The 19,469-nt window shown below is 37.1% G+C and overlaps 1 protein-coding gene across 1 annotated transcript in view; it reads left to right on the top strand.

Annotated features, from left to right (window-relative positions):
* Window positions 1-19,469, top strand: part of TSPAN2 (tetraspanin 2) — a 50,615-nt gene that overhangs the window by 16,837 nt on the left and 14,309 nt on the right. Inside the window, exon 2 of the mRNA XM_015812062.1 lies at window positions 2,489-2,591. Coding sequence (XP_015667548.1) covers window positions 2,489-2,591 — 103 coding nt within the window. The remainder of the gene's footprint in view (window positions 1-2,488; window positions 2,592-19,469) is intronic.

Genomic DNA, 19,469 nt, shown 5'->3' with positions numbered 1-19,469 from the left:
TTGGTGTCACCCAGCTGCAGCTGGGATTTCAACAGCAGCACAAAGTGGTGTGTTGTTTGGCTTTGCAAAAGCACAAGCCATTGTTTCTTGTTCAGTCACCCTGTGCCATGAGAGAAAATGGGATTGCCTTCTTTCTCTTCCCCCCCTCCCCCATTTTATTTGATTGGAAGAGGCATATTCTCTGTCTCAAGTCTTTATGATAATCAAAGGATTGCCTGGGCTTTCCTAGCAAAATACAAAAGCCAAGCTAGGCATGCTGAGAATGAGAAAGGAGTATCCATAAAGGCACTGATAGCTTTATTAAATTTTAAAACACCTGAGTATTGATCATTTAGTAAGACTGTTTCAATCTCCTCTTCATAAGTGGAGCTCAAGAGCAGAGGCATTAGCTCTGACTGCCAGTGTGAGTGGGCACTTTAAAAGAATGTGTAAAACAGACTCAACCTCTGTGCTCCAACATAATATGTATTTATAGCCTTAGCTTCAAGAAACAGTTTGGTGGAGGCACAGAATAGAAGGGGAGAAAAACTGGAGAAAATAATGAAATATAAAGACCTGCAAAGAGAAACAGAATTGTGGCAAAAGAAACCAAATATAGTACCAATAGTAATACACAACTTGGGTGCAGTCTCAAAACATCTGGAGCACCACTTGACAAAATCACCATCAATCAATTGCAAAAGGCAGCTTCATTTGGAATAGCTTACATTCTGCATGATACCTTTAATATTACTGAATAACAACATTTGCCTGTCCCAGATCCTTGGGAAGGACTCGATGGATAAAAATGCCAAATCCAGTCTATATTAGTTTCTGCTGCAGGAAAGATTATACAACTAAAAGGAACATACAATTAATTTAGTCATATGTATTAATAATTTTGGTTTGAAGTTATGATGGACTGAGAAACAGTGATTTACAACCTGCCCTTGGAGTTACAACTACCGCATCACTCTACAGACATATGATCTCAGTTTGGGTGATTAGCAACTGGCTGGCATTTATAAGAGTTGCAGCATCTTCCGATTGCAATTTGTGACTTCCCAGCCAGCTTCTGACAAGCAAAGTCAACTGGGGGAGCTGGATTCACTTAACAACTAAAGTAAAAGTTGTTGTAAAATAAAGTCCTGCCATGTGATGGCTCACTGAATGACCTCATCATTTAACAACTAAAATTCCAGTCCCAATTATGGTAATAAATTGAGGGCTACATTTATCGTCTTGTTATTCAGTTACTACTACTATTTCTATGTTTCCATGTTGGAAGCGCCAAAGCACCAAAGTGCTTCCATGATGAAAGGATTTGCCACTGACATCACCATTGCCTGGGGGACACCCAGGTGATGGCTCCTTTTGTGTCCCTGGGAAGTTGCCCACCAAAATGGTACCCATTTATCTACTTGTGGTTGCCTGCTTTCAAACTGTTGGGTCAGCAGGAACTGGAGCGTGTGATGGGAGCTCACCCCACCCCATGTCAGCAACCAGGTCTTGAACACAAGCCTGCCAATCATCAGCCCAGCATTCTAACCTCATGAGCCATCATGCTCCTTCAGTTAATGGAGTTATTCAGTTAATGGAGTAATAAAGCAGATACATTATTATTGTATATTACACATATATCATTTTTAAGAATATTTAACAGTTTGAGTGTAATTGGTTTCCTTTATAATACAAATTTAACCTATATATTATATAATTACAAATTTTAGGTGCCAAAATGTACCTCCAAAATTGGGTTTGGCTTATCCATGTATGGGTTTATGTGCAAGCATAATATTTACTGTAATATTTTTTAAAATACCCATATATCCCATACATACTTGTATCCCATACATAAGCCCAACTTATGAATAAATTGACCCTCACATTTTTAACCAAAATATTATGAAAAATGAAAAATCTGTGGATTTCCTGCAGATAAGGCAATTGTGAAAATTATGAACATTTTGAGGATTGACTTAGCTATAGCAATAGCACTTAGACTTATATACTGCTTCATAGTGCTTTACAGCCTTCTCTAAATGGTTTACAGAGTCAGCATATTGCCCCAACAATCTGGGTCCTCATTTTACCAATTTTGGAAGGATGGAAATCTCAGTCAATCTTGACCCAGTCACAATCAAACTGCTGGCAGTCGGCAGAATTAGCCTGCAATATTGCATTCTAACCACTGCACCACCATGGCTTATTCAAGGAAGGGCTTATCTGAAAGTATATACAGTAGATACATTTTATCTACTGTATATACTATAGTTTTATCAGACTTTCAGAGAGTACTCTGGCCCAAAAAGGTTAATAAACCCAGTGTGCACAAAAGTATGATCTTGGTCTGTGAATGGCATTCACCATCTGTGTATTGTAGGGAGCAGATGAGGCTCTGGAATAATGGCTGTTGGAATCTCCAGGGAAAACAAGAAACTGTTTGCTGATTTTTCTGTGCTTGCCACGCATCTTCCTTCAGCACTTAACTTTTGTTTTGCTTTTCCAGTTGGCAGGTTCAGCTGTTATCGCATTTGGGCTATGGCTGCGGTTTGGAAATGTTATAAGAGATTTAGCAACTGATGAGGCCTCCCCAGAATATTTTTATATGGGTAAGTTCCATATCAAGTATTACTGTATAAATATTTTTTTTTGTATCAACAACAATAATCACACTGGATAAGAAAGATTTTGCTTCCTGAATACTTTGGGGTATATTTTAACTATTAATCATGAAAATAACCTATCACACACCATTATAGAAATCTTCTGTTTTACACAACAGCTGTAAACATAACACCTTTTGGCTATGCTGTACACATGAAAGAGACATACAAAAACATGGAAATGTTGTTAGCGTGTGCCAAGTATAACTGAAATATCTGTGGAGATCTAAAAATAGCGGCTCTTCTGCTTGGACTGCAGCTATATACCAAGTACTGTTGTTAAATATGCAAATAGGATAGCCATGCAAGAGAGTCGCATTACATTAAAAAGAAATGGCCACTCTGAAAGAATTTGGTTCCAGGACAGAAAAACATGGCATATGAACACTTCTTGACCCAACAAAAATATTTTTGCCTCAACTTTACATAAAACTCAGAGTGATGAAAAATATTGTGAAAGCAATGAATAAAGTGAAGTTATTATTGTTATTTGAGACAGATGTTTCGAAATATAATTGATGCCAAGATTAAGGAAGGCATTTTTGTTGGTCCACAGATCAGATATATCACAAGTGGTTCAAAGATCTGTTAGTGAGACCAGAGAAAATCACCTGAAAAGCATTCAAGGCTGTCATTGAGAATTTTCTTGGCAATTACAGAGCACCAAACTATATTCAGCTGGTTGCCAATATCAAGAACAATGTAACAGAAACCATGTTGGATATCCGTGGCGTAAATATAATTTGGCAATTTGTCTTTCCTTAATTTTTTTCCAATCTATTTCATTTTAATAAATCCACTCATTGAGGCTCCAGTTTGATATGAAGCTACTGTACACTTCATGGGGAAAGAGATTCTTAATTCTTTTTTTTTCACACATGTTTTTCACTGAAAATTCCATCCATAGACAGGTCATATGTTTCTCCTTTCATAGAACACCAGTCTTAGTTTTAAACCAGTCTATAACCTTCTCAAAAGATTAGCTTTTGAGGGAACAATTTTTCTTATCACCATCACCAATTAGATGTCACACATCTGTTCTTCCTTCTAGGATTAATTAACTTTCACTTTTGATTAGTTTATAGTTTCTGTAGTTCACTTGTTTTATAATGCGTTTAAAGAATATCTTTAAAAGTTAATACTGAACAAACAAAGCTACTTATATAACCCTATATAAAGTTCCTGCAGCAAATCAAAACTGTGTTATGATAATTAATTCTACATAAGGCAATAAAATCAATGTATAGAGATTTTTAGCCACCAATAGAGAATCAAACAGGTGGAAGATAGCCTTTAAAATGTTAAATTCAATCCCCTTCTCAGTGCAGGAATTCAGATTAAAATCTCCATGAGAGGAGCCTCTGCTTGAATACATCCATCAGTTGAGAGCTCAAGTCATCACCTTCCTAGTAATAGGTTTCATTGTTGAATTGCTCTAAATCCATCTTGTAATTTACATCCATTATTCCATATCCTGTCCTCTGGGATAATAGAGAAAAAGTCTTCACCTTCTTCAAGATGATACTTTTGTCAGGATTTTAAACATTCTATCATATTCTTATCTTCCCTGTTTTTCTCAGAACTTTCATAGTTCTGAGAAAAATGGTCTAGTTTCTAGACCATTGATTATTCTCATTACTCCTTTTCTGAACATATTTAAATGTAGTGTCCAGAACTGGACACTCTGCTGGAGAGCAATTCTGACCAGTGCAGAATAAAGTGAAACTAGGATTTCAAAACTATGCATCTTGAAATAATGAATACACTAAAGCATCTATAACAAAGCTTTTCTTTCTCTTGCCCCTAAGTCTAACCACTGTTGAGAGAGCTTAAGTGTTTTTTTACAGAGTGAAGTCCCATAGCCCAGCCTTTTAGGGATAAAGGATTATTAGATGTGACATATTATACAAACCAAGATGGACAGTGATTAATATTTATATGTTTTTATATGAAAGGGTGTAGGTTTATACATATGTTGTATATAGCATGTTTAAATGTGTGTTATATATGTGTACACTTTTGAGAGCAAGCAACTAAATTTCATTTTTAATGTGTGCCAATGTGCCCAGAGTAAAAAAATGACAATAAAGGTTATCTATTTGTATAACAAAATATCCAAGAATTGGCACCTCTCTAACAAATGCCCTTAGCACTAGTTTCTCAACATAGTTTGATTTCTGGGCAGATATTGAACTGAATTGTTTTAGAATATCTTGTAGTCCAAATATTTTTAATCAGTATGCAGTTTAAGATATGCTTTGTTTAATTTGGGAGGGGGGGATTATTACACCATTCTTGAATTCCATGTCTAATTAAGTCTCGAATAAATTCTCACTCCATGTAACACCTTGAGTCTAAAGAAAAGAAGAAATAGGGGAGACATGATAGCAGTATTCCAGTATTTGAGGGGCTGCCACCAAGAAGAGGGGGTCATATTATTCTCCAATGCACCAGAGGGCAGGACAAGAAACAATGGTTGGAAACTGATCAAAGAGAGAAGCAACCTGGAATTAAGGAGAAATTTCCTGACAGTGAGGACAATTAACAACTGGAACAGCTTGCCTCCAGAAATCGTGGGTGCTCCATCACTGGAGATTTTTAAGAAGAGGCTAGACAGTCACTTGTCTGAGATGGTATAGGTCCTCCTGCTTGAGCAGGGGGCTGGACTAGAAGACTTCCAAGGTCCCTTCCAGCTCTATTCTATTCTAAGTTATCTAAGCCTGAAATTACAGTCCCATACATATGTGCTAAAGATCAAGCTTCATTGAACTCAGTGGGACTTAAATATCATATAGAGCAGAAGTCTCCAACCTATGGACTGTGGCCCACTACCTGGCCATGGCCTCTTGACCCCTGGCCTGGGTGAGTAGCTGGGCAGTGCACGCGCATGTGCATAACCCCCCTCATGCCACCGTTTGCCGCAAGTGTTGTGCAGGTGGTGGCAGCACTGCTAGTATTGCGTGGGTGGAAGTGTTGCCATGAACCTTGCATGGGGGTCAGCAGCGCTGCAAGTAGCAGGTGGGCGGTGGTGTACCACACGCAGATGGCGGCATTGCCATGAACCTTGTGCTGCCACCAGCAGCGCCGTAAGCGGCAGGTGGGCCACAGCACGATCCTTGCGCAGGGATGGCGGCACAAGCCTCGTGCTGGGGTGCCATCGCTGTGGGCCACAGCGCAATCCTTGCACAAGGGCAGCAGCATGAACCTTGCGCTGTGAGCAGCATCACTGCAGGTCGCAATGTGAGCCTCGCGCTGGTGGTAGCATCGCCAAGAGCCTGGTAGCAACGGTACCACAAGCCTCACACAGGCACTGCCGTCACAAATTCATGTTTGCGCATGCACGCGTAAGGTCCCTGCCCCTCCCTCTTCCACCAGACCAAAAAGGTTGATGACCCCTGATATAGAGGCTTGCATTGTTAATATGTATCACTTTAATCTTCTGTATCTTTCTAAATCTGACTTTGTAAACCTTCTGGCAGGGAGAAATATATAAAGTCCCAATTGCTAGTTAGAATATATTAATAATTGCTAGAATTCAGACACTCTGAGGATTGCTCTTTTTTATCCTGTATTTTACCCATGTTTTCCTTGTTTGCTTGCTTAACTTTTTTTGTGCCTGCTTTATTAAAACAGAGAGCTCATTGCTGTCAAGAGTATTTTGAATAAACCTCCCTCAGGAAAATTTCCTCAAGTACCATTAAGTGTAGAGGCAGATTGTTTGATCTCCAAATTAAAAACAGATGCACCATAGCCTGGTACTGCTCTGTGTCATCTATGGCAATTTTGGCCAGGATTGATGCAAACTGTAGCCCAGTACAACTGTAGACCTATTTTACTGGCAAAATGGTGATTCTAGAAGGTTCCTCTACTTGGTTATCTGTAAAGGAGTTGTGCTGCACAAGACAATTTGTTCGCTGTATATCACCTTTTTTTACTAAATATGTCTAAATATCTTTAGAGGTACTCATGCTTTAGCAAACTTACCCCCCACACACACACACACAATATAGATATTCTTAAGTGTAGCCCCCCAAAGAAATTCCAAAATAAAGTACTTTAAATTCAAGATTCCACAATGCAAAGCATTTCTATTAATATTTTTTCTAGCCATATTTTGTTAAATCTTCTACTCACAGTAATGACTATTTATTCTGTTATCAAGATTCTGCTTTCAGGGAACTAAAGACTAAGAGCCTTCTTTGACTCCTAGTTTCAAGGGAAGTCTACTGGAAAAATCAGAACAAGGAAAGGAGAGTGACACACATTGGCTTGGTTTTACTATATTAGGTACAGTAGAGTTGTTTCCATCCCTCTATTCTTCTGAAGCAAGTTTGTGAAATTCCAATGGATTATAGCTGGTATTATAGATGCAGTTAATGCTCAGATGTAATATTAAAGGCTGATCAAAATCAAAAACAATATCTGATTTCTTCATAGGCATGTGAGAGCACAAAAGCTCATTCTCCAGGCTACAATATTGCAGAAAGAAGTCTTAGTGCAGCAAATCATTTCAGTATCTTGACACTCCAGACAAAAAAATATAAATGTTAGCTCAAGAAATGTTTTGTTCTTAAGTGAGTTAAGTCATCCAAGATCAGGACAAGGCAGCTTTATTATTGTGGACTATAGCTGAATATTTTGGGGACCACAGTGTAATTACACTTCTTCCAGATAGTATTCAATTATTAAAATATTTTTTTCTTACTTTTAAACAGAAACACTAGAGATAACTAAGAAGATGTTTTAAAAATAAACAAAACTATATAATAAAATATAAAAATAAAAACAGGATAAAACTCAACTATAAAATGGGATTCTATTAAAACAATGTTTGACAAATTTGATAGTAAGATCTAAAGGCAAGATGCCAGAGCTAACGAAGCCCTGTCAATTTTGTATTTGATAGGAATTTTTAAGGGTAAAACGATGACGTATAGAGAATCTCCAAGCAGATTTGTATCTTCTTTAATAGCTTTGATATTAACTAAAAGAAAAATGTATTAGCCGGCAAAGTCTGAGTGAAAGATATAATTCTTAATAGTAGAGTGGCAGGCTACTTTTGTAAAGAAATCAATAACTTGATAGGCAGTTGTTCTTTTAAAATGGCTTTAGTATGATTAGGTTCAAGATAAATATTCCCTTCATTGTCTCATTTTGATCATAGTGATCTGGCTGGCAAGATTGCTATTTAATGATGCCCTGGAGGAAAATTGTATTAAATAATTCATCAACATTGAACATTTGAAAGAAAGCATAATTAGAAATCAGATTCAGCTCTTGACCTTTTCTTTATCAACAGCGATTGTAGAAATTTGCCCTTGACTATCAGTTGTATTATTGTACTGTGTTTCCCTGAAAATAAGACCGGTCTTATTTTATTTTTATTTTTTTTACCTCCAAAAGAGGCACCAGGTCTTATTTTCGGGGGGGGGTGTCTTTTCCTCAGTCTCACCTTGCGGCGGTGGCACCAACAGCCCCATCCAGTTGGCCCACTTTCTCTGCAGCCGAAAGAAATGCCTCTGCAGCTGAGAATGAGCCCTGGCCCACATTTTGCCATCAGAGGCCTTCCAGAAAGGCCTCTGACCGTGAAATGCAGGCCAGGGAGCACCACAGAAGAAGTGGGCCAGCGACGCAAGGCAGATGTCAATTCATGGGAGGCCTAGCTGCAAGGTAAGTGGGTGCGGACTGCGTGGGGCAGCTTTACTCCCCTACCCCCACCCTAGCTTGATTTTTAGGTATGCACTTGCCCTAAAACTAGGGCTTATTTTGGGGGTAGGACTTATATTAGGCCTACCCCAAAAAATCAAGCTAGGGCTTATTTTCAGGGTAGGTCTTACTTTCAGGGAAACACAGTATTACATATATTGAAGCAAGACTTTATAAAATTATCTATTAAAAAAAAGTCTATAAGGATGCCTACACAGATGGCCACAGTCCATAATTCCACAAAGGTGGGCCAACTGGCTGCATTCAGTGTCCTGAGGCAACCTTTGCAATGCACCAAGTCTACTATTGCTTCTTCTCTGGAGCCTAACAGCCCAATTCATCATCTGAATGGGAAACATTGCTATTTTACCATTATCAATGGCAGTGCTGTTTCATGTTCTTTGGCCCATTACAACTGACAACAGCCCGATGTAATTTGTGGTTGTATTTCTACAAGGCAACTACTCAAAAGTTTGGTGAAAGAAAGAAAAACAGGCAATCCATGTCACAGGGAGAGGTAAATCTGCTGAGTTACATTAAATATCTTTCTTCCTAGTTATTTACATTGGCAGTGGTACAGCTATTCACTGGCTTCGCAAAGCCAAGAACTTCCAACGAAATCAGTCCAAAATAATGTTACATTTCCTTCTTTGGGCATCTTTTTTGACCAGATACATGTTTTCAAGAATCACAGACTTTGTATTTATACGGATGTAGTAGGTTGGTTTTAGATGGATCCTCTTTGATATGGTATAACTTTCCTGAAGCAAACTCCTCAAATGGAATATTAAACCCTGGATATATTGCATTTGTCCCCAACTTTTTTGCATGAAAAGCCTCCCATTAGACAAGCTATCATGTACAATGAAGGTTTGGGTTTTAGTTTCATTACCCATAAAGACAAATTTGTTAAAAACTTCAAAAGTGGTGAGTACATTGCACAATATATGGGTGCATCATACTTATAAAAAGATAAAGGTAGAGGCTTCCCCTGCCCAATCATATCCAACTCTAGGTGGCAGTGGTCATCTCTGTTTCCTAGCTGAAGGAGCCAGCATTGTCAAAAGATGCTTCCGTGGTCATGTGGCCAGTATGACTATACATTGAGGTGCATGGAAAGCTCTTACCTTCCCACCAAAGTGGTACCTATTTTATCTACTTTCATTTGCATGCCTTTGAATTGCTAGATTGGCAGGAGATGGGGCAAGAACAGGAGCTCACCCTGTCATGTAGTGCTTGGGTCTCAAATTGCCAACTTTCTGGTCGACAAGCCCAGTATTTTAACCACAAGGCAGTGCACCCATCATATTTATATGGCCACTCATCTCACAAAAACATGAGTCTGAGCCGACAAATTTGTCAGGTGCCTAGTTTTATTAGCCAACTGAAGACTCATAGAAGTATCTGGAGAAAATTATCTTCCACCTGAACTTTCTTATAGCCAGTAGTTATTTTAGTAAAGTAGAGCTGTGCAAATCCTTTGAAATAAATACATTGCAATGTAAAAAAAAAAAATCTTTCTCCAAATCATTAAGCAGCTGTATCTTTTTCAGGGCTCCCAAGATACTTTGAAAGCTTCCTCCTGCCATCTCCACTTGCTTTGCATGCCCATCTACTTTGCTTCAGACTGAGTGTAATGATTAAGTTATTGAACAGGGAGACCAAGTTTGAATCTCCCATAGAGACTTGTCTACAGAGCTTATTGGATGATTTTGGGACATTCACTTTTTTTTCATCCTAACCCACTCTACACTGAGAATGAATGTGGGAATAAAAAGAGAGACCTGTGCCTTTGTCCTCTGGACTGTCAAGAAATCAATAAATTAATAAACCAACAAAAACACCTATTTCATAAAAACAAAATAACAGTCCGGGTTAGACTGAATCTAAATTTTACAAATGTTTATAAATTGTATGCTGATATTTAGCAAGAATGTAGTTTTACATTTGCAAAATCTTGTGTAAAATTTCACATGTTACTGTGAGCCTCTATTTTGTTTAGTAGAAGAATGGGAAAACTGTGGCCAGTCTGAGGTTGCTGAACTTTAACTCTCAGACATCCAGTAATTTAGGAATGCTGACATTGGCGGCTATTGATTCTCTGCCCTTTTTTTTAATATAAGCAGATTTACCCATTTTTCTTGGTCAGCTAATAAAAGTTTAGAGCAAATTCTATGGCTGAAGGACAAAACAAAACACAGCTACCAGAAAAAGCTGTGAAATGAGATACTGGCATGTGAGATTTTAAAAGTTACTAGTTTCTCCTCCTGCTCAGGTCAGTTTTGCTAATATCTGATTAGCTTGATAGTTAGATGAAGACTGGTTATAACTGTTAGAAACTGTCTGGAATTTTTTTCCTTCTTTCGGCCTCTTGTGTATTTATGAACAGGTTCTGCTAGATCTGCCCTATTTTTAACTTTACAATAATTTACAATTATAGTCCTGTACTTTCCATTGACTTGGCACATGCCTGCTATGTAAAGTCCCATCACTGCCCACAAAGTAGACTTTTGCTGCTGGATCTCTTTCCTAGCCTTATTCTGAAAGCCTGGACTCTGCTCATCTTTTCCATCCACTGGTTCCATCCCCTCGGAAACAGGCTGGCAGCTGTGCTAATAGCTCAAACATGAATTGCAGTGTATAGGTTAGGCTATGCAAGGGGGAATAAAATTCCTTATTGACTTCAATTAAATTCCACGAAGGGTGTCAGGCAGTATGAGCTCCCACTATTCGATCTCTGCCTAATCTATCCACTTGCCAACGGAGTGTGAGTTAAGATCTCAGAAATTACAAACAAATGACAGTGCTTGGGAAGTAACAAACTTACATTGAACTGGCTATCTATAATCAGTGCTTTAGGATTCTCGTGCCCATTTACAGAATCTCAGCTCTTATACATTATTTGCAAACTTTACTTCTGAAAGATGGATATAAAGAAATTAGCCATCCATCTCAACCAATTCTAATGAGCTATTTAAAATATCAGAGGAGCTGATGATTTCACAGTTACAGTAAATTAGATCTCACAGAGTAAGATTTTAAACTTTTATTCCTAAAACTCTGAAGATCTGACACTAATCACTACTAACTGGGGTAGTACTCCCAGTTAATCCAATGTTAGTGTTGCTAGTCCAACTTTCTAGAGGCCACAACAGCCAACCTCGGAAAACTTTGTGATGGTTCCCTTCTGGTATTGTTCCTGAGCACTTGTTTCTGATCCGTGGGCAACCTCTGATAGAACTGTAATGATAAATTATACATTTGAATTTGCGTATATGGCCATTCCAGTGTATGAATCATAGAACACAATGGGGGAATGGCTCCTCCATTTTGCACATGGCTCCACTTTCAAGCTGTTTTTAGTAGCAGCAGCAGCATGATTTCAAATCAACTCTTTATTGTGAGAGCACAAGTTGGTTTGTTAGAAACCAGTTAGAGCTCAGACTCCACTTTCCACTCATGCCTCTCATTTTCTACCTGAAATAGATGTTGGAATAAAGGTTGTTGTATTTGGGCTGCACAAATCTGGACATCCATGAAATGGCAGCAAAGGGAGACAAAAAACTCCACAGGTTTGCAGTCCAAATATGTTAACCCTACTTGGAGTAAACAACTGATTGCCAGTTCAAGAAATAGAAACAATTTTATTCATTGTAGGTAGCATTGGAGTGGAATATCAGGACCAGTATTTATGAGGTCTGGGGTCCCTTAGTAGTGATGATCTTTATTTTGAAAAGAAAGAATGCAAGAAAAAAATAGAAAACCCAAAATATAAAAAACAAGAAAGAAAATATAAAGAAATAGCTTCCCATTTTCTTTACAGAAGTTAAAAGTATAAAGTTATCTCTTACTCTATGGTTTATTTAATTATTTAGAGAATTTATACGGCTACCAGTCACTGAAAGTGACTCTAGGTGGCTTACAAAAAATAAAAACTCAATATACAAAGAGTAAAAACAACAACCCCCATCCCACTGATGACAACAAGCAATCAAACAAGCCACTTGATGGACTCCATCTCACTTTGGGTTTCCCAGGCCCTTTGGCAAAACCAGGTCTTCAGGGCCTTGCAAAAGAGTTTCAAAATGGTGGTCAGTCTAATTTCAGTGAAGATGATGTTCCAAAGAGAGGAAGCCACCCCAGATAAGGCTCTTTTTCTGTGTCCTTAGGAGAGAGGATCCACAACATTCCCTGCCTCCCCACTCTGGGGGGTTGGGTGGATGTAACCAGTAAGAGACAGTCCTTCAGATAACCTGGTCCCAAGCCATGTAGGGCTTTAAAGGTGACAACCAACACCATGGTTACAATATGATTTTAATTTTTCAATCATCTATTTTTTTCAAATCATCAAAAGCATAGATCATAAATTCATTTTTTTCTGTTTCACATAAGAAGTCTATAAGGGATTCCCAGTTAACAATAAACTTTGATAATATCTGTTCTCTGATCAAAGATGTCAGTTTGGCCATCTCAGCAAGTTCCGTCATCTTCACTATCCATTCCTCCAGTCTGGGTAATTTCAAGTGTTTCCAACTTTGTGCATACAATAACCTCCTTGCAGTTATTAAGTATCAAAACAAAATGCCATGTCTTTTCCTAACTGTTTATCAGTCCCAAAAGGAAAATCTTTGTCTTCAATTGTATATTAGTTTTTAAAATCTTCTGAATTAGTATTTAATACACTAGTTATTTAAATCCAACATTTTATAGGTTTTTTTTTCACAAGCATGGTAAAATGTCCCATCTTATTGTTCACATTTCCAACATAAATTTGAAGTACCTTTATGCATTTTAGCAGTACCTCCGGTGACACATACCAATGATTTACCATAATTTTACAAAAATTAAAATATAATATTTATAATAACATAAATATCAGTCCTTTCAATCACACATTCACCCACTGTTCTGTTTGTATGTTATAACCCAGATTCTTGGCCCATTTTATTATACATTCTTTCACTTGTTTTTCTTCTGTTTCAAATTTTAATTTCAAGTTTATACATTTTATCAGTGTTCATCATTTGTACATTTCAAACTGAGTCTTACACTGCTCAAAATCAAAACTACTCTCTGCCTTTAATTGAAACAAGTAGTTGTCAACTTACAACCAGTGGTGTAATGATCATTCAAGGTTATGACAGACTTTTAAAAATCCATTTACAACCCATCCTTGAAGTTACAACTCCTGCTCGTACCCCCCCCACACACAGTACTGTGATTGCATTTTGGGCACTTGCATTTATAACCAGTTATAGCATTCCGCAGTCCAACGTACAGCATTTTTTGCCAGTTTCCTATGCTTTTTGCCAATTTCTGACCCCAAAAAAAAAACATTTAGAAGAACAACCTTGTTTAACAACCACGTGATTCACTTTCTGACCATAGAAACTTACTTTACAACCATTATAAAATTGAATCCAGTCATATGATACCTCAATCTATGACCACAAAGACTTGCAATCAAACTTCTGGGCTCCATTTTGGTCATAAGTCGATCTATGCATTAGTTGTCAAAACAGGTATGAAACAAAAATAACAAAATCTTCATCCTAATCAGAGAAATTCTCCCCAATTATGACAATTGTATCTTCTCCCACCTTAACATTTTTTTGCTTTTTTTTTTACTTTATTCCGTATTTTAACATAGCATGTTTTGAAATAATATACAATTCATATTTATCAGAGTAATACCCAATTATTTTATCTTCTTGTCCATCTTAAAACCTGTTTTATTCATCAGTTCTGTTTGCTCTTGTGTTTGCTCTTTGCTCATATTTTCTCTTAACATCTTTGTATTCTGTTTGTTAATCTTGAAACCTGCTAATGACCCAAATTCTTTTTATTTGTTCATTAATATTTCATCTCACTTTAAGGGATTTTCCAAAATCAATACCAAATTGTCATGTCATTTTTTATTTATTTTTTACTCCTACTATTTTCTCCTCCTATCGTATATCTCTATTCAGAATTTTAGGAACCAAAATAAAGAAGAGAGGAGAGAGTGGACAGCCTGTCTTTCTCCTTTGGTTTTCTTAGATCTCCACTAACAAAAAATTGTGCTTTCTATGGAGTATAAATCAACTTCACTCATTTTATAAATTTGTCTCCAAAATTAATATGCTCTAAAACAGGGCTCCCCAACCCCCAGTCTGTGGACCAGTACTGGGCCGCAGCATGCCAGCAACCAATTTGCACAAACAAGCAAAGCCCCATCCATGGGATGCAGACAGCACACAAAACCACGCCCCCTCTGGTCCCCGGAAAAACCTCTCTCCGTGGAACCGGTCCCTGCTGCCCAAAAGGTTGGGGACCTCTGAACTAAAACTTTAATTATGAAAGTCCAGTTCAAAAGTCTTCTCTCCGTCAAAAAAAAAGAACGCAACTTGTTTTTTATTATGTCAAATATTCTACAATGTCCAACACAGTTCTAACATTGTACTTGGTCTTTTGGCTAAAAAACACAGCTAGCAATGTGGCTAAAAACCCACAGTGATCTTCATGAATAAATTCTTCCAAAATTATTTTCAATCGATTAGCTACAATTATTGTGGAAAACATATGATCATAATCCATCTGGTCCAGCCACCTTTCTTGGTTTAATCTTTTTAATAGCTTTAGAAACTTCCCTTCTGTTATAGGGCCATTCATAATTTGCCTTTGTTTCTCTGTAATCCTTGGTAGATTTTGTTTTTATAAATATTGAAGAAATACAATGTCCTTTATATTGATGAAACATCATGTCCTGATAGTAGTGATGGAACATTTTTTGCATAGCCATATTATCTGTTAATGCAGACTTCCCCCTTGAATTTTCAATATAATTTTCTTTTTCCTTTCTTAGCTTATACAGCAACCGTTTCCCTGGTTTATTTGCAAATTCAATTTTTTTTTGCTTTACATATTTCATTGTTATTTCCATTTCTCTTATTGTTTTTTCCAAGTTTTTTATTAATTTCTCTTATTGTTAACATCAATGTCTGTTACTGTAAAAGTTTAATTTGATGAGAGATACCTCTCTGCAAATTTCTTTAATTCTTCTTTTCTTTTTATCTCATCCAAAATAGCCTGTGTTTTCTCTTGCCTCTTCTTTTTGAGTTTAGTTTTTGTTGTATAAAATAATCTTTCATATAAGCTTTGCTGGTACCCCAAACCATTCTTGCTTTCATTTAATTTCCTCTAAAAGAACTAAATTTCTTTTTGTAAACCAAATTCATGGGATTATAATCAGAGAATATTTTTTTCTCTTACCCAGAGGTCTGATAGGAATTTTGTTTAGGACAATTATTCCTGTATTATCAGTCTTCAATCTTGTATTAATATGCTGTTGCAGAATTTGAGCCTTTGTGTTCTTCCTCACAATTATCCAATTCTTTCTCCAATTATTTGTCTATAACTGCTGTCTTACTCTCCAAACTTTCCACTCTATTATTAACTTAGCTTGGTCTAGGATACTCACTGTTTCCTAGTTGAAACTATGGTGAAATCTTTAGTTGGTTTAGAATGCAATGATGATGCCATGTGGTTGTTTTTGAAATGCTTTTGATGTATGGCAGTGTCATCTTTTTTCAGAGCTTGTGTTGGCTGTGCTGTAGTGGTTTGCCTGGTCAGGCACTTTTTGATAAAGTTGTGTGGGTATTCATTTTACGGAAAGATGTATATTACATTAAGCAACAACCAAACCAAAACATTTGGGGATACTGGAATAGAAACAGCTCTTCTTCCTAGTCTTCTTAGCATCTCTTACCTCCTCTGTTGGGCTTTTTTGGGAAGAATGTCCACAATTCTCTGCCACCTTATTATTTCTTGGTGCCACATTTGTTCTGGGTAAAACCTTAGATAGGGAGTGGCTACCCTTCCTTTTCTGAGCCTGTTCTGCTGGTGTTTGTTTTAGAAAAACCTTAATGGGACAGCTTGTGCTTTTAGGATATGAAGTCATGTCTGCCCTCAAAGCTAACAGATATCCTCCTTGGAAATGGGTGCCTACACAAAAGTGTAGCTAAAATAAGAGCAAGTTTCATCTTGTTTCATCCTGCCCCACTGCAGCTTTCCTTTTCTTCTCAAGTTAAAATTATATTCGGTGCTTTACTACTTTTGATTAAACCCTGCTTATTGACTTTGCAAACTGTGAAAGCCAAATGAAATCTGATACTAAGAGGAAGAAACCAGAATTGGCTTTTGTAAGATGCCAAGAAGTTAAACATAAAATCAGCAGGGGGAAGAGGAAACAACTCTCCTGCTACCCAGAATGTAAATTATATCAATTATGTGATAAGAAATTACAAAGGAAAGGGAACATTACTGTAAGAAAGGGGGCATACAGAAGTGGAGTACAAGAGGATGAAATCTGACAGAAGTTTTGAACATACAATGCCAAGCCATGTGCTATGACTTGCTAGGCTTGTTTCATATGTTACATTAAGCAACAGTCAAACCAAATCATAATACAGTCCTTCCATAAGCAGGAAAAACCAGTATATACTTCTAGGGAAACTCCCAGCACTTTTAGCTGCCACCTACCATGTAATGATGGCATTTTGAAAGAAGGAAATGAATCCGCCAGTAAACAGATCTTTTCAGCCAATGTGCCTCTGCTTCAGAAAAAAATAACCATGCTTGTCTCCCTATTTTTGCCTTTTCATAAAAGAAGAGGATTCCCCACTCACCTCCCTATAGACTGCAAACTGCACCAAGTGGCATGGAAAACAGGCAGTCTGGGTTTATATTCTGTGTTGTGTACAGCTTGGGAACTCACTGGCTTGTGATGTGGCAGAATTTAGGATAATATGTAAATCTGGTAATAAATATTATTTACTTTCAGATCTTCAACTTGTCATACTTTTTTTACATTTAATCAGCTTTAACAACAGTTTCGAAGGTAATTCCTGCAGACATATGTTTAAATTAGTAGCTTCCTACTTTAGGTAATCAGGAACAAGTCTAGTATTTTATAACAGGAGTGTTTTGAAAAGAGGCAAGATACTTAGTTGGGACCTAGGTTTCATGATAGATTTAACCCGGGCTCTGTAATTTGGGAAACCATGAGTTCTAGTTTGGCCAACTGGGTGACTGTGGGCGACTCACTTTCTCTCAGTCCTAGGAAAGAGGCAATGTCTCTTCTGAATAATCTTGCCAAGCAAACTGTAGGGACTTGTCTAGGCAGTCTCTGAGAATTGAACACAATTAAACAGGGAAAAAATGATGTCATTTCAAACTAAGTATGTAACATGCTGTTTGGGTCACAGTGTCTACTTGAGTTGTTCTGATGAAACACTGCTAAGGTTGTCCCAGTCTGTCCTCCTTCTTTTCTACAACAAAAAAACTACAGTGAAAATTAATTAATCATTTAAAGCTACTACTACAAGGCTACTTTACAATGCAGTTTTTAGGATATTGAAATTTCCTTATCAATTTTGTGGATGCAGAAAAATAGAGCATTACTAGAGAACAGCACAGAGATATAGGAATTTCTATACAGCTCCCTAGGAGCTGTCTGTTTTCTTTTTTTAATAGAACAAATCTGGCTGCCATAGAACTGGCTAGGTAGAGAAATCAGTTACTTTCATCCTCATTTCAACTATGCCCAAATAAAAACTTGTGGTAACACACATGCTAGAGTTCTATACTCCAAATCTTTAATTATATTAGAGACATTTTGGCAGGCATAGAAAAGTTTTGAGATAATATGTGTACAATATTTTTCTACAATTGTGATCTGATGCTGTAAAATGCTTTCAAATCCTGCTTCAATTAAATAAGTACACAAATAAATCTAGATAATCCTTTTCTCTAATTCACTGGCAGAATTGTGAGGAAAGAGAGAAAAGAAATATAATTATCTTGCTTCTAATTATCTTGAGCCATTTTAAGTCTCTGGATTCTCTTTCAAAATGAGAAATCTTAAATCTTAATTTCTCTTTTAATATCTGCCTCTTGTATGCAATTGCATCTGTGGGAGCTGTTTATGCTCCAGAAATGTATTTAGAATTCTTGGCAATAAAACTTGGAAAAGTATCCAGTACAAAGAAAATAATTGCTGAAACCAATAGTTTTAAGATACTAGTAACATTTCTTTCTTGTATGCTACTAGCAAATCTCAGCTTCATAGCACTGCCATGATAAAACATGAGCCTGCAAAAACACAGGAGGGAGTTATAGTTATAGCCAAAGTATTTGAGCTTCAGCTTCAATATCTCTGCTTCCAAAGAACAGTCAGGGTTAACTTCCTTTAGGATTGATTGATTTTTCATTTTCTTGCAGTCCAAAGGATTCTCAAGAGTCTTCTCCAGCACCACAATTCAAAAGCATCAATTCTTCCATGCAATTTGACCTTACAGACTGGCTATTAGGATAGTAGAGGATAACTCTTCAGAGTTTTGACCTACATGCATACACATAATTATGTGCAACATGTCTGGAACACCATAAATAACATGCTAGTTAAGGGAATTTCGTTCTAGAGAGTTTTTGTTTCACAATCTGAATAGCTGGTCTAACAAGAAAAGTGAATGTTCTAGAGCTCCCTGGAACATTTTAGGTGTGGAAAGAGACTTTTCCTTGTGCATGATGTGCATCATTTTGGGAGCAAAGGCCATGGTGAGGACAGTGACATATTGATGTCATTAGAAAAACCAAGATGGAACTTGAGACATTTTTGGTTTGTTGGTTCAGGAAAAGTTTTTGTGGCTTGAATTATCATTCTTTACTCAGTTCAATAACTAGCTGGAAAATGTATGTCTATTATTTAGTGGTTTATGCTGAAAAGTCTGGAGACAACAGGTACTGAAATATTAACAATAGCAATTGATGATGACAATGATGAGTTGGAGACCATAAGAAGCCAGTAGTTTATAATGCCCATATCTGAGCAACGTGTCTCCAACATTTCCAAATTGTCTTCAAATTACAAAGACAAATGGTTCCTTTCATATTCCCAATTATATTCTATTGATGGAACATAAGAACACTGGAAGTGTTGATGTTGGTGTTTGTCTCCATGCATCTATAAAGGTGCTACAATAAATATTGTATGTCTTATGTTTTCCATGGCTTTGCTTTGTTTTAAATCAGCTTATATAAAAACCAACCAGAGCTCCTTATCTAATTGTCTGTTGTCTC

This window comes from Protobothrops mucrosquamatus, unplaced genomic scaffold (assembly GCF_001527695.2).
Source record: "Protobothrops mucrosquamatus isolate PMUCROS unplaced genomic scaffold, P.Mucros_1.0 scaffold65, whole genome shotgun sequence".
In the NCBI taxonomy this organism is placed as follows: Eukaryota; Metazoa; Chordata; class Lepidosauria; order Squamata; family Viperidae; genus Protobothrops; species Protobothrops mucrosquamatus.
This window is presented reverse-complemented; position numbering and strand designations above follow the sequence as displayed.